The sequence below is a fragment of the Gallinula chloropus genome, assembly GCF_964237585.1.
Source record: "Gallinula chloropus genome assembly, chromosome: 18".
Taxonomy (NCBI): Eukaryota; Metazoa; Chordata; class Aves; order Gruiformes; family Rallidae; genus Gallinula; species Gallinula chloropus.
The window spans coordinates 13,805,417-13,821,278 of record NC_140103.1 but is presented as its reverse complement, the minus strand read 5'-3'; the positions used below and the strand labels follow the sequence as shown (position 1 = coordinate 13,821,278).

General features: G+C 51.2%; 1 protein-coding gene and 1 pseudogene across 2 annotated transcripts; one reads left to right on the top strand and one right to left on the bottom strand.

Annotated features, from left to right (window-relative positions):
* Positions 1-821: 821 nt before the first annotated feature.
* On the bottom strand, positions 822-1,757 carry LOC311198471 (olfactory receptor 14A16-like; annotated as a pseudogene). The gene has a single exon. The product of its transcript is annotated as an olfactory receptor 14A16-like (transcript).
* Positions 1,758-12,076: 10,319 nt separating this feature from the next.
* Positions 12,077-12,997, top strand: LOC311198624 (olfactory receptor 14A16-like; the record flags this gene model as incomplete). Its single annotated transcript, XM_084272610.1, has 1 exon — positions 12,077-12,997. The coding sequence occupies one exon, from the start codon at positions 12,077-12,079 to the stop codon at positions 12,995-12,997; it is 921 nt and encodes a 306-aa protein (XP_084128736.1).
* Between the last annotated feature and the right edge of the window lie 2,865 nt (positions 12,998-15,862).

Below are 15,862 nucleotides of genomic sequence, written 5' to 3'. Positions count from 1 at the left end.
TAGTGCTGATAACACCCTGGTGTTTCTAGTTGCTGTCAGAAAGTCAAGGACTTTCTCAGCTCTTCATGAGAACGGAGGGGCGAAGCCAGGACAGGTGACCGAGCTGACCAAAGAGAGTATTCCACGCCAATTACATCCTGCCCAGGATATCGGGCCTCTTAATTTCTTGATTTTGGGGTTATTACCCCCCCACACACTTTCCCTCTTTCCCTCTGCATTTCCTTTAAGAAGCAGGCAACTGCGTGGATTTCGGCTCTCAGCCTGGGTAAAACCATGACAATGCTGCAATGAATGCTGGTCCAGAGCTCTCCTAAGGAGATCTGGACAGGCAGGAAGAGCAGTCTCTTAAGATCCAACCCTGCCTGGAGAACTTTGCTCTTCTCCAAGCCTAGCAGTTCCCTCACTGGCCTCCTGGGACTCCCAACACTTTTCCTGGCATCATCTGTGCTCACAGGCATGGAGAGATTTCTTTGACAACAAACAGCAGTTACACATGACACAGTTTAATACCCATGAAATCTCTCTGCACAGCTGCCTGCTACGGTCAAGCAGCATGTGACGGGGGTCAGCTTTCAGAGGAGATTCTCTCCCAGAACATTTTCAATCAGATACACAGAAAGGTCATTTATCAACACACTGAACCTCTGACAGAACAGTTCATTAGACGTCTGAGAGATGGGATATATCAAACTCTCTGAAGCTCAAAGCAGAAATGGGTGAGATGAGTGGAGGTGAATAATCAAAGAGCAAGTAGAAGTGGAATCCTGTGAGCAAAGTGAAGGCCAGGTGTATGCAGAAGAAGATGAGCAGTTGGTTGCTACTTAGAAACATCCATTCATCAGTTTCAACATGGAATCCTTGAGCTCCTGGTTCCTCATGCTGTAGATTAAGGGGTTCACTGCTGGTGGAACCACCGAGTACAGAAATGCCAATACCAGGTCCAGAAATATGGAGGAGATGGAGAGGGGCTTCAGGTTGGCAAACACGGCAGTGCTGAGAAACAGGGAGACCACAGCCAGGTGAGGGAGGCAGGTGGAAAAGGCTTTGTGCCGTCCCTGCTGCGAGGGGATCCTCAGCACAGCCCTGAAGATCTGCACATAGGACACCACAATGAACACAAAACACCCAAAACCTAAACAGACACTGACAGCAAGGACTCCAGATTCCCTGAGGTAGGCATGTCAGCAGGAGAGCTTGAGGATCTGGGGGATTTCACAGAAGAACTGATCAGCAGCATTGCCATGGCACAGGAGCACTGAAAATGTATTGGCTGTGTGCATCACAGCATGGAGAAACCCACTGGCCCAGGCAGCTGCTGCCATGTAGACACAAGCTCTGCTGCCCAGGAGGGTCCCATAGTGCAGGGGGTGGCAGATGGCAATGTAGCGGTCATAGGCCATGACAGTGAGAATATAGTACTCTGTGACAATCAAAAATAGGAAGAAAAATATTTGAGCCACACATCCTGTGTAGGAAATGGCCCTGGTGTCCCACAAGGAATTGACCATGGATTTGGGAACAGTGGTGGAGATGCAGGCAATGTCAGTAAGAGAGAGGTTGAGGAGGAAGAAGTACATGGGGGTGTGGAGATGGTGGTCACAGGCTATGGTGATGATGATGAGGCCATTGCCCAGGAGGGCAGCCAGGTAGATGCCCAGGAAGAGGCAGAAGTGCAGGAGCTGCAGCTCCCGTGTGTCTGCAAAGGGCAGGAGGAGGAACTGGCTGATGGAGCTGCTGTTGGACAAGTGTGCTGCCATCAAGTGTGGAGACCTGTCAAAGGATAAAAAGGTAGTGAGAATTTAGGGAACGATTCTTTGGGGAAAACAGTTGCCAGTTCGCATTGACTCTCTGTATTCAGGAAGCCTTTTGTCAGGTCCCTTTTGGGAGCTCTGCTTTGTGCTCGCTTGAGTGTGTCACTGCTGGGAGGAGAGTCAGCTGTGGGCTCTGGAGAACTCAGTCCTGCCTGGCAGCAGTCAGTAAATAGAAGGATGGTGTGATCTCAGACTAAATCCCCTGTGGATAGGAATGAGCTTTTCAGCACTGTCACTCCAATTTCACCCGAGGGCAGAGCAGAGCTTTGGAGCTTTGGTTTACTCCTGACTGAGAGCTGAGGAATCCAGTCTCATAGGGCAGAGCTCCAGAGCCCTCCTGCTGTCGCATCCTACCCAAGGAGGATCTCAGCTCCCCACTTCCAGCCAGGGACACACAGGGCTCAGTGCAGCTGCCCACACACAGGTGATGAGTGGCATTGCCATGGCCTCTGTGCCAAGATGTCTCCTGCATGGGGCTCCTCTCTGGGCACAAGAGTCCCTGGGAGAGCAGTGCCATTGTGGGGGGCAGACTGCAGCCTAGCAGGAGCTGCCTGGAAAGTCTCCATCCTAAAGATGGGAGTCCCGAAGTGAGGGTCAGCTCAGTGCCTGCCCCACCAATGGATGTGCTCAAAGCCCCAGGTAATGGTGGGACAAAGGTAGCAAGGACAGGAGGGGATACAGCAGGAAATGCTGCAGCAAAAGCTTTAGGGTCAGGAACAGACAGACAGGCACTCAGAGGTTTCTCCTAACTGCTGGTTTGGCTGCCAAAGAGAAGAGTCAGCCTGAAACCCTGTAACTGTGGGTACAGAGTCTATACTTGGTGGCAGAAACCAGGGGGTGGATGTCGGAAAGTGTCAGGGAGGTCCCAAATCCCCACTGCCAGGGCATTTCTGGGAGCAGCTCCTCCCTGCCTGACAGTGTCTCTGCTGCCTAGAGCTGTCCCTGCAGCTGCTTCTCTATGACATGTCACCTCCTGCTCTGTGCTCACAGACCTCATCCAACTTGCCCTGTGCTCAGCTCTGCTCTGCAGACCCCTCCTGGCGTCAGGGCACTGCCCCAGGGAACCTCTGTGTGTGCAGGGCTCAGCCCAGGCTCCAACATCTCCATGAGAATCAAGTTTTCACTGCATATTCTCAAGGGGAGAAATAAGTTCTCATCTACCACACTCAGCACAGCCCACAGGAGAGGTAAAGTCAAAGCAAAGACTCTGCCTTTGGAGAAATATTCTCTTTGGCATTTCTCAAGGATCAGCTCTGGCTGGGTGCAAAGCTGACCCATGCAGCACTTTCTTACAGCAGAGGGACCTTACGTTGCCTTTCCCTGGGTCACTGCTTCAACCCAGAGGTGCTGTCTATATCCCTGTGGAAAACCCAGCAGGCAGGCTGAGTGCTGACCCTGGCAATAGCAGAGTCCCTGCCCCAGCACAAAGCCCCTGGGATAAAAGGACCCTGCTCACAAGGAGAGACATGGGCACCTCTGAACCATGCCCAGGAGAAGACAGCTGTCCTGCCCTGTCCACCTAATAGGGCATATGGGGATGCCTTCCATGCAGCACCTTCTTGTCCTATAGAGAATTTATCTTCCTGACAGACCCCACACACTGTCCCATGTCCCAGCTTTAGGAGATCCCTCCAGGAACAGAACCTGCTTTGCTTTGCACCCACAGACATACCACAGACATACTCACAGGTAGAGTGCTGAGGATATTTCTCCTCCAGTGAGCTCTCAGCGTCTGTCAGCTCTCTCACCCTCTCAGGTCTCCCTTTGATGCCTACAGGCAATGTCCCCAGCCCTGTGCACATTGCAGAGGAGCTACTCTGTGGCAGAGCTGTCCCTCATCATTGCTGTAATATTTCATCAGCTCCCACTGTCCCAGGAGTCCAGCCCAGCTAGAGCAGAGGAGCAGGTGAAGGCGTCACGTACTCCTCGGCTCCTCTGAGTTTTTCCTGAAGCTCCAGGGAACCAACTTGGAAAGACACTGAAGTCCTCCCTGCCATCTGCTCTCTAGTCTGGGGAGAAATCCTTCTGTCCAGCAGAGTCCTTTCTCCTGATCAAACATGAGCTGGTCAGAAGAATCACTTTTTCTTGTCTCCACATGAGGCAGGACCCCCAGAAGATGACGGGAGGGGGAGTCTTTCCTCTTGGGGAGGGGATGCAGCTCTGGCACATGGCTGCCTCAATCCAACCAAAGCTGGGATTCCTCTTGCCACAGTTCCAGTGGGCACAAAAGAGGCACCTGCTTCCTGGGAGCTGCTGGTCCCAGCTCTCATGGGAATTAATGGGGGGTGGAGGCCAAGAAGGAGGTGTTCAAACACCAACAGCCAGTGAAACCTGAGGGGCCAGAGGTGCTCCAAGAGACGTGCAGGGGATCCAAGGTCAAGGAATCACAAAATGTCAGGAGTTTGAAGGGACCTCAAAAGATCATCTAGTCCACCCCCCTGCCAGAGCAGGATCACCTGGACTAAACCACACAGGTGGGTGTGAATGTCTCCAGAGAAGGAGACTCCACAACCTCTCTGAGCAGTCTGTCCCAGGGCTCTGTCACCCTCACAGTGGAAGAGTTTCTCCTGACATTCACATGGAACTTCCTCTGCTCCAGCTTTTACCCATTGACCTGAATAAGGTCACCCCTCAGTCTCCTCTTCTCCAAGCTAACGAGGCCCAGCTCCCTCAGCTCAGAGGAACTGGCCAGCATTGCCCCTCTGCAGAAAGAGGACCAGCTCAGAGGAAACTGGGACAGGCTCCTGGAATGGCTGCATGTGAAACGTGGCCAGGCAGGATCCAAGGATTCCCACAGGGAGGCACATGCCAGGGGGTGGCCTGTCACTGGGAAGCTTGCCCCACCTGGCTCTGGGCCTGTGAACAATGTTGCCTGCGGTTAGAGCGGCACCCCATGGAAGAGACCCCCCTGCAGCTGAGAGAGAAAAAGACCCTTTGGGAGGCCTGGCACATCGACTCTATTGGAGCCCTTGGAAAGGCAGAGGGGAAACAATAGTATTAGTGGGAGTGGAAATCATTTCTGGCCTAGTCCAAGCCCAGGCATTTCCAGGAGCAGCAGGAGAACATCCAGGGCGGGCCCTGACAAACTGGTTTCGCTTTCTGCCAACCCCCAGTCTGTTCAGTCAGCCCAGGGCAGTCATGTCACTGCTGGCAAGGGGCAGGAGTGGGCCAAGGAAGGAGGAGTCAGGAGGGGATTTCACACCCTGTGTTACCCCCAAGCTAATGGGATAGTGGGGGAACTAATGGGCTTTTGAAAGGGTTTTTAAAAGCTCACAAGCCACACTGGGCCGTTACCTGAGTCAATGATTGTTGGGGAAGAAATGGATGACCAAACTAAATGCCTTTTGTCCCAACCCCCAGCTTTAATCCCCAAACCCCACACTCCTAGGACCCCAGAAAACCAGTTTTCTCTCCTGACACATTGTCCTCATGGCCATGGAGCATGGTTGCCTTCTTGCACCCACCCCAGGGGTGGCCACCATGTGTCATACCCCTTTCCTTCCCTTGGTGTCACACTGCCCACATTCCAAGGAAGAGACCTGAGACACGGGTGAGGGTCAGGATCTCCCTGCCCAGGGGCTGGGACACAGCTCTTGGCATTTCTGCTTCATCAGACCAAGCCAGGGTGTCCTCAGCATCAGAGCTGCCTGTGCTTTGCCTGTGTTTGTCCTCATGGCCTCCATTTGTCTGCTCTAATGAGCCCATGGGGAGGCTTTGTCAGTAATGGCTCCCAGTGGGGCCTGTTAGTGCTTCAAGGTATTTTGGGCATTACTCCTGACTTGAACTTCTTGAGAAGTTTCTTCACTGTCCTCTTGGTATCTGAGGTCTCTGGACTCACCGGAGACACCATGGGGCTCATTAACATCCAGAAAGCCCTTACAAGCATGTCTATTGATGTAATTTTCTTTCAAAAATTAAGGCTTCTATAAGTAATTGGAGAGGTTTTAGTTGGGTGATGAAACAATCACAGTAATATCACAATGGAGGAATTTTTCGTAGAAATAAAAAGTTTCTGTCATTTTTCATTTCATGGAAGATGTTCAACAGCATTGTGAAATGGATGCTGGACCAGAGGTCTCCTAAATAGTTCTGGACAGGCAGGAAAAGCAGTCTCTTGAGATCCAGCCCTGCATGGAGAACCTTGCTCTTCCCCAAGCCCAGCAGTTCCTTCACTGGCCTCCTGGGACTCCCAACACTTTTCCTGGCAACATCTGTGCTCACAGGCACAGACAGATTTCTCTGACAACAAACAGCAGTTAAACATGACACAGTTTAATACCCATTAAATCTCTCTCCTCAGCTGCCTGCTACGGCCAAGCAGCATGTGAAGGGGGTCAGCTTTCAGAGGAGATTCTCCCCCAGAACAGTTTTATTCAGACAAATAGAAATGTCACTTATCAACACCCTGAATTTCTGACAGAACAGTTCATTAGACTTCTGGAAGATGAGATGTTTTCCAACTCTCTGAAACTCAATGTTTATTGGCTTCTGAATGACCAAAGAGCAAGTGGAGGTGGAAACCTTTGAGCAAAGTGAAGTGCATACGTAGGAGTACTCTGGAGAAGATGTCCTTGGGCGTGGCAGTATCACCAGGAGAGGTGGAAACACCTCAATGATGAGGATGATGAAGAGACATACTGGGGGTAACACAGGTACAGGGGAAGGTGAGTATGACACTTCCTGGAAATTCCCAAGTTGAGGAGTGATTCAAGTAGTCAAGTGGTTCAGCTGATGAAGATGTGCTTGTAAATTGCCTATAAAAGCTTAAAAAAAAAAAAAAAAAGAAAGAAAAACTTGTGGCCCTTTTCAGGCAGACAGGATACAAAGAGAGCACAGCTCGTCATTCTGTAGTGTCAGGGTCACACAAGGCCTGGAGATACTGCATGAGGAACGGGATGACTGTGGCCCATGTTATTACAGCTTAGACAAACCAGAACGAACAAGGCCCACGCCTTTTGAAATACCAACAGGGATGGTGACTGCACCACTTGCCTGGGCAGCCTGTTCCAACACTTGACTACCCTTTCAGTAAAGAAATTCCTCCTGAAATGAGAAATAAATCTCCCCTGGAGTAATTTGAAACCATTTCCTCTCATCTCAACTCTGTTCACCACAACTCTTTGGGCCCGGCCTTCAGCCAGTTTCTAACCCAGCACAGAGTATACCCATCGAATCCATGAGCAGCGAGTTTCTCCAGCAGGATGCTGTGGGAGGCAGTGATGAAGGGTTCACTGAAGTCCAGGTTGACCACATCCACAGCCTTCCCCTCCTCCACTAAGCAGGTCATCTTTTAATAGAAGGAGATCAGCTTCCTCAAGCACATTCTAAACCCATGCTCACTGGGTCTGATCACCTGAGTGTGCTGCATGTGCTGCATGATGGTACTCAAGATCATTAGTTCCATCTCCTTCCCCAGCACTGAGGTCAGGCTGACAGGCCTGTAGTTCCCTGGGTCCTCCTTCAGTCCCTCCTTGTAGATGGGTGTCACATGTGCCAGTTTCCAGTCAGGTGGAACCACCCTGGTCAGCCAGGACTGCTGGTAAATAAGGGAAAGTGGCTTGGGGAGCATTTGTGCCAGCTCCCTCAGTGCTTTTGGGTGTGTCCCATCCAGATCCATTGACCTTTGCAGATCTAAGAGGGGCCTCAGTCTACTTCCTGTCCCCATCTTTCCACTCCGGGGTTTGGGAATGGAGAGACAACTGGTCTTACCACTAAAGATTGAGGTAAAAAAGGCATTCAGTGCATCAGTCTTTTCTTCATCATCCATCACAGTTGTTCCCCCCTGGATCCAATAAAGGTGGGAGATTCTCTCTGTCCCATATAACATTAATGTATTCTATAAATACATTAATAACAAAAGGAGGGTCATGGAGAATCTCCCACCTTCATTGTAGGTTGCAAACAAAACATGCAAGGGCTGAAAAAGCTTCCTGGCCAGAAAACTCTCCAGGTAGCCCACTAGCAGCCCCACTAACCTTGGGGGTCAGGGCTTTGCTAGCCAAGGGAATGGAGCTAAGAGTTCCTGACATCATTTTGTGGCTCTACTAGTGTCCTCCTGTGAAAATTCTAATCATACATCAATAGTTCCTAAATAAATCTGTGAAGGCTGAATGATGTTCCTGGGCTGAAACCTCCCCAGGTAGCCCACACGGAGCCCAGGGAACCTTGTGGGGAAGGGCATTGCTAGCCAAGGGAATGGTCCTATAATACCAGACATCATTTTCTGGCTCTACCAGTGTCCACATTCAAAAATGCTAAGCATCCAGTAATAACTCCCAAACAGAAGGTTTGAGAGCTGAAATAACTGAGGAGCCCTAAACTTCCTCTGGCAGAGGGATCAGCCCCAGTAACTTCGGGGCTCAGAGCTTCTGTGGCTGAGGGAATGGTCTGCAGAGAGCCTGGTGTCATTTTCGGGCTCTACCCGCGTCCAACTTCAAAAATGCCAAACGTCAAGTACGAGCCCCCAGAAAAAAGGTGTGAGGGATGAAAGATGTTTCTGGCCTGAAACCTCCCCAGGTAGTAGACTAGCAGTGCAGCAAACCTTGAGGCTCAGGGCATTCCTAGCCAAGGCAACGGTCCTAACACTGCCTGACATCATTTTCTGTCTCTATCAGCATCAAGTTTCAAAATGTTAAATACCCAGCAATAGCACCCAATCAAAATTTGTGAGGGATGAAGGATCTTACTGGCCTGAAACCTCCCCAGGTAGCCCACTAGAAGTTCCAGTAACCTTCGAGCTCAGGACTGTCTTTGAAAGGGAAAGGTCATTTTGCAGATTTACCAGCACCCACTGTCAAAAGTGATAAACGCCCAGCAACAGCTCCCAAACTAAAGGTACAAAGGCTGAAAAATGTTCCTGACCTCATACCTCCCAAAGTAGCACACTCCCAGGCCCAATATCTACGGGGCTCAGAGCACTCCTTTTAAGGGAACCGTCTTAACAGTGCCTGACATCACTTTCTGACTCTACCTGCGTTCTACTTCAACGCTGCTAAATGTCCAGCAATAGCTCCCAAAAAAAGGTGTGAGATCTGAAAGATGTTCCTGGCCTGAAACTTCTGCAGGTAGCACAGTAGCAGCACCAGTAACCTTGAAGCTCAGGCTTTTCCTTTCCACAGGAACAGTCCTAACAGTGCCTGACGTCAGTTTCAGGTTATATCAGCATCCAGCTTCAAAAATGATAAACCTCTCACAAGAGTTCCAAACTGTGTAAGCGCTGAAAGATGTTACTGGCCTGAAACCTGCCAGGGTAGCCCACCAGCTGACCAGGTTACCCTTCGGATCAGGGCATTCCTAGCCACAGGAATGGTCCTAAATTTGACTGACATCTAATTCCGACTCTACCAGGGTCAAACTTAGAAACTGCTAAATGTCCAGCAATAGCTCCCAAACAAAAAGAGAAAGGGTCTAAAGAGGTTCCTGGCCTGAAACCTCCCACATTGTTCCATAAAACATCACCAATTTAAACAAGTACTAAATACAAAAAAAAACAATCTCCCTGGGGTAGGCATCTAAGCAGGTGAGGCTGAGGATCTGGGGGATTTCACAGAAGATCTGGTCACCAGCATTGCCCTTGCAGAGGAGTAGGGAACATGTACTGGCCATGTGCAGCACAGCACTGAGAAACCCACTGCAGCTCCCCTGTGTCTGCCAAGGGCAGGAGGAGGAAGTGGGGCATGAAGCTGCCATGGCACATTCTCTGCCTCTTTGCATGAAGCCCTCTGCAAGGAGAACAAGGCAGTGAGAACGTCAGGATCTCTTCACTGGCATTATGGGGCTCTGATGTGATCTCCTAGGTGTCAGTTTGTCCTTGCAGCAGCAGGTCTATCTTTTTTCATCTCTAGGATCTTGTCTAGATTGTGGTTTCCAATTCCCCCAAATGCAGAGCAGAGCTTTGTAGATTTGTTTTTCCTGATTTTGTTCCTGGGAAACCCTGAGAAATGCCCAAATGCTCACCTAAAGCCCTTCCTTTCACAGGGGGAAAGAGTCCCCTCCCTGTCCCAGGCCTGGGGGTCCTGTCTCATGGGGAGACAAGGAAAGTTAATTCTCCTGCCCAGCTCTGGTTTGATCAGGAGAAAAGACTCTGCTGGACAGAAGGATTTCTCCCCAGCTGAGGGAGGAAACATCAGAGATGAGATCACAGAATGATCCCCATGAGGCCTGAGGCACCAGGAGGGAGTCTAGAAGAACTGGTCTTATACTGCTTACCTGGGAGAGGCTCCTGGGATGGAGGGAGCTCATGGCAACCTGGCAGCACTGCAGAGAGACAGCTCTGCCCAGGAGCAGCTCCTCTGCCAAGCACACAGGGCTGGGGACACTGCCTGGAGGCACCGAGGGGAGACCTGTGAGGCTGAGAGAGCTGATGGATGCTGAGAGCTCACTGGAGGAGAAATATCCTCAGCACTCTACCTGGTATGTCTGTGGGTGCAGGGCAATGCAGGTTCTGTTCCTGGAGGGATCTCCTAAAGCTGGGACATGGGACAGTGTGTGGGGTCTGTCAGGAGGACAGGTTGTCTCTAGGACCAGAAAGTGCTGCCTGGAAGGGATGCCCTTGAGCCCCATCAGAGGGACAGGGCAGGACAGCTGTCTTCTCCTGGGCATGGCTGAGGGGTGCCCAGGGCTGTTCTTGTGAGCAGGGTCCTGTGACCCTGGGGTCTGTGTGCTGGGGCAGGGACTCTGCTGCTGCCATGGTCAGCACTCAGCCTGCCTGCTGGGCTTTCCACAGGGATATAGACAGCACCTCTGGGTTGAAGCAGTGACCCAGGGAAGGGCAAGGTAAGGTCCCTCTGCTGTAAGAAAGTGCTGCCTGGGTCAGCTTTGCTCCCAGCCAGAGCTGATTCTTGAGAAATTGCAAAGAGAATATTTCTCTAACGGTAGAGTCTTTGCTTTGACTTTTCCTCTCCTGTGGGCTGTGCTGACTGTGGGAGATGAGAACTTATTTCTCCCCTTGAGAATATGCAGTGAAAACTTGATTCTCATGGAGATGTTGGAGCCTGGACTGAGCCCTGCACACACAGAGGTTCCCTGGGGCAGTGCCCTGATGCCAGGAGGGGTCTGCAGAGCAGAGCTGAGCACAGGGCAGGATGGATGAGGTCTGTGAGCACAGAGCAGGAGGCGACATGAGCAGAGAGCAGCAGGTGCAGTGACAGTTCCAGACATCACAGACATTGTCAGGGAGGGAGAAGGATCTGCTCCCAGTAATGCCCTGTCAGTGGGGATTTGAGACATCCCTGACATCCCCAGCAGTGCTGAAACTTTCCCACAGCAACCACCAGGTTTCTGCCACACAGCATCGAGTCAGCACCCAGAGTTCCAGTGTTTCAGGCTCAGTCTTCTGCTTGACTACATAACCCACATGAGGAAAAACCCCTGAGTGCCTTTCTGTCTGTCCCTGTCCTTCCAGCCTTGACTAGAACATTTCTCAATGTTTACCCTCCTGTCCTTGCTGTCTGCGTCCCAGCATTACCTGGAGATCTGGTGGGGCAGCCACTGAGCTGACCCTCACTTCAGGACCCCAATTTGTAAGACTGAGGAATTCCAGGCAGCTCCTGCTGGGCTGCAGGCTGCCTCCCACAATGGCACCGCTCTCCCAGGGACTCTTGTGCCCCAGAGAGGAGCCCCATACAGGAGACATCTCGGCACAGAGGCTGTGGCAATGCCACTCATCACCTATGTGTGGGCAGCTGCACTGAGCCCTGTGTGTCCCTGACTGGGAGCGGGGAGCTGAGATCCTTCTTGGGTGGGATGAGACTGCAGGAGGACTTTGGAGCTCTGCCCTGCGAGACTGGATTCCTCAGCTCTCTGTGGGGTCCAGTTTCTTCTGCAGGGAACAGCAGGGTGTGATCACAGAGCGTCCAGCACAGGGCAGCTGAGACCAGGGCTGATGGACAGAGCAGCTCTCCCCACTCTGCACTCAGAGGAAGGTTTCACTGGCACTGCAGCAGCAATGTCAGGGAGCTCTGACAGGAGAAACACTCCTCAGTTCCTTCCTATCCACAGGGGATTTAGTCTGAGATCAGGCCATCCTTCTATTTACTGACTGCTGCCAAGCAGGACTGAGTACTCCAGAGCCCACAGCTGACCCTCCTCCCAGCAGTGACACGCTCAAGCCAGCACAAAAGAGACCTGCCAAAAGGAACCTGCCAAAAGGCTTCCTGAATACAGGGAGTTATTGTGAATTTGAAACTGTTTCCCTCAAAGAATTGTTCCCTAACATCTCACTACCTTTTTATTCTTTGACAGGTCTCCACACTTGACGGCAGCAGATGTCCAACAGCAGCTCCATCAGCCAGTTCCTCCTCCTGCCCTTTGCAGACACACGGGAGCTGCAGCTCCTGCACTTCTGCCTCTTCCTGGGCATCTACCTGGCTGCTCTCCTGGGCAATGGCCTCATCATCATCACCATAGCCTGTGACCACCACCTCCACACCCCCATGTACTTCTTCCTCCTCAACCTCTCTGTTGTTGACTTTGCCTACATCTCTACCACTGTTCCCAAATCCATGGCCAATTCCTTGTGGGACACCAGGGCCATTTCCTACACAGGATGTCTGGCTCAACAACTTTTCTTTTTATTGATTGTCACAGAGCACTTTCTCCTCACTGTCATGGCCTATGACCGCTACGTTGCCATCTGCCACCCTCTGCACTACGGGACCCTCCTGGGCAGCAGAGCTTGTGTCCACATGGCAGCAGCTGCCTGGGGCACTGGGTTTCTCAGTGCTGTGCTGCACACAGCCAATACATTTTCACTCCCCCTCTGCCATGGCAATGCCATTGACCAGTTCTTCTGTGAAATCCCCCAGATCCTCAAGCTCTCCTGCTCAGATGCCTACCTCAGGGAAACTGGACTCATTGTGGTCAGTGCTTTTTTAGCTTTTGAGTGTTTTGTGTTCATTGTGGTGTCCTATGTGCAGATCTTCAGGGCTGTGCTGAGGATCCCCTCACAGCAGGGACGGCACAAAGCCTTTTCCACCTGCCACCCTCACCTGGCCGTGGTCTCCCTGTTTGTCAGCACTGCCTTCTTTGCCTACCTGAAGCCCCCTTCCATCTCCTCCCTATTTCTGGACCTGGTATTGGCATTTCTGTACTCGGTGGTTCCACCAGCAGTGAACCCCCTCATCTACAGCATGAGGAACCAGGAGCTCAAGGATGCCATGTGGAAACTGAGGACTGGATGTTTTTAAGCAGCAATATGCTGCCCATCTTCATTTGTATATCACTGGCCATGTAACTCTTGTTAGGACCAGTTTGTATTTAGTAGGTTTTTAGTTGTTTTATTTTCTTTTCAGTCTGTTTTGTCTAAGCTGTATTAACATGGGCCACATTCCTACCACTCCTTGTGACGTATCTCCAGATCTTCTTGTACTGAGACACTGCGTAGTGATGAGCTGTGCTCTCTTTGTATCTTGTTTGCTTGCAAAGGGCCACAATGATTTCATACATTTAGATACAATTTACTGATGCAGGCATAAGAAATACTCACCTTCCCTTGTACCTACATTAGTCTGGTAGTCTGTCTCTTTCATGTTCCTCAGCATTCAGGTGTTTCCACCTCTCCTGATGACACAGCCAGGCCTAAGGACATCTTTTCAGCAGACTAGCTGGGCATATCCACTTCAGTTTCATCACTGTTTTCCACCTCTGCCTGCTCTTTGGTCCATCAAGGACTGTTCTTGGAGAGAACCTCCTCTGAAAGCTGACCCCCTTCACACGCTGCTTGGCCGTAGCAGGCAGCTGAGGAGAGAGATTTCATGTTTATTAAGAAGGGTCATGATTAACTGCTGTCTGTTGTCAGAGAAATTTGTCTGCTCCTATTGGGCTCATTACAGCAGACTGCTGGAGGCCATGAGGACAAACCCAGGAAAAGCACAGGCAGCTCTGATGCTGAGGACACCCTGGCTTGGTCTGATGAAGCAGCAATGCCAGTGCTGACCCCCAGCCACTGGGCGGGGAGATCCTGACCCTCACCTGTGTTGGATGGTTCTTCCTTTATGATGTGGGGAGTGTGATGCCAAGGGAAGGAGAGTGGTATGACACATGGTGGCCTCCCCTGGGGTGGGTACAAGGATGCTCCATGGCTGTGAGGACAGTGTGGCACCTTTGATGCCTCTGTGGCAGGGACCTCAGCCATAGAGGAGGGAGCCAAAATCTCATTTCTATCAGACCCATGTAGCCTGGCTCGCACCCATGGCCATCTGCACCACAACCCATGACACACTGCCCCACACCTGTGCATGTTTTCCTGTAGGCTGCAGGCCCTTCCCTACCCTTTTCTCACCACACTATGTCCCTGCATATAGTGATTTCTCACCCACCAGACAAGCTGTTCCCACAAGCACAAAGCCACCAGCTCATCCACACTTCCTCCCAGTGACTTCTTGCACCACAGCATTACCCTCAGAATAACATTTCTTCATCCTCATGTCCACTCTGACCTTCAGAGCCACAGTTTCATGTGGACTTCCTTTCTTATGTTCTTTCCCTGTAGCACAAAGACGGCTTCCCCCAGCCTCCCCTTCTCCAGGCTAAAGAAGCCCGGGTCTCTCAGCCTCTCCACACAAGACCCCTAACTGTATCTTGCCAGACTTTCTCTGACCACATACGTGTTCCTCCTCATTCCTTAGACTGGAGGAGCCCCACACTGGGACTGACTGCTCCAGAGGTGGCCTCAGCAGTGCTGAGTCCAGATGGACCAGTCTTGTGCAGCCCAATGTGCTCATGGCCAGATTCCTCTTCAGCACCTCTGGCTGCTATGGCAGCCCCTGCAATGCCCAAATTCTTCTCCTTGTGGGTGGTTATCCACTCATCATGTCTGCGCTGCCTTGATGTGTGGGTGTTGTGCTGGAACCTTTTGTCATGGTTTCACCCCAGCCAAGAGCCGAGCACCACGCAGCCGCTCTCTCTCTCTAAGAGGATGTGTGTGTAGGGGGGGATTGTGGGCAGGGGGAAGAAGGGAGGGTAAAGGAAACCAAAAACCCCAAACCTTGCAGGTTGGGATACGGACAGTTTACTGGGACAGCAGAGAGACACAAACTGTTGATGTACAATGCAGTTTCTCACCAAATTGCACAGCTCTGGCCATACATCTCAGAGCTGTCCTGAAGCTGCTCAGTCCCCAAAAATACACATCCTGGATCTGCAGGATCCTATCCTCACCGGCTTCTGTCCTTACCTGAGCATGACATAATTGGATGGCATACACTCTTTGGCCAGGTCGGGTCTCCTGACCTTTGTTTGTCCCCTCCCACCTCCCTGGGCAGCCCCCACCTTCTCCTTTGCAGGGAGCATGAACAACTGAAAACTCATAGAATCACAGAATCACAGAATCATAGGGGTTGGAAGGGACCTCGAGATATCATCGGGTCCAACCCCCAAAGTCCTTGATTGCTTGGCAACCACCAAACCATCCCTGTGTTATCAGCACTGCTCTCATCTGAACTCCCAAACATGGCATTCCACCGCCTGTAAGAAGAACAAACAACTCTATCCTAGCCAAATCTATGCCACCCTTGTAGACAACAAGTGCAACACAACAGTGGGCTCACTCCTGTAGTCGGGATAATCCCCTTGGTCAGTTATGGTCAGCTGAGCCTGTTCTGTCCCCTCCCAGGCTATTGTGCACTCCCAGTTGACTCATTTCTGGAGCAGAATTAGACAAAAGCCCTTGATGCTGTTCCAGCTCTGCTCAGCAAAGAGCAAACACATTCATTTAGACTGACAAATACAAACCACAAAATATGGGGGCCACCAACTTGAAAATTACAGGTCAGGAGGAGGAGATCTCTTCTGTTGGGAAATCTTCTTGATGTTCCTGTTCCTCAAATCCCAGAGTTGCTCAAGGCCTCATTGAAAGGAAGCTCCATTTTGTGTGCAGTTAATCTGTGCTTACCGATGGCTCTCCAACGTGTGGTGCCTCTGATAAAATGACAGCACTAGGTGTTAAAGAACATGAGAAATACAAAAATAAAACCAAGAGATGCTTTCTAAATGACATAGGAGTGGGCCACTGGTAGAAGCCTCATGTTCTCGCAGCCTGCTCTTCTTTGTCT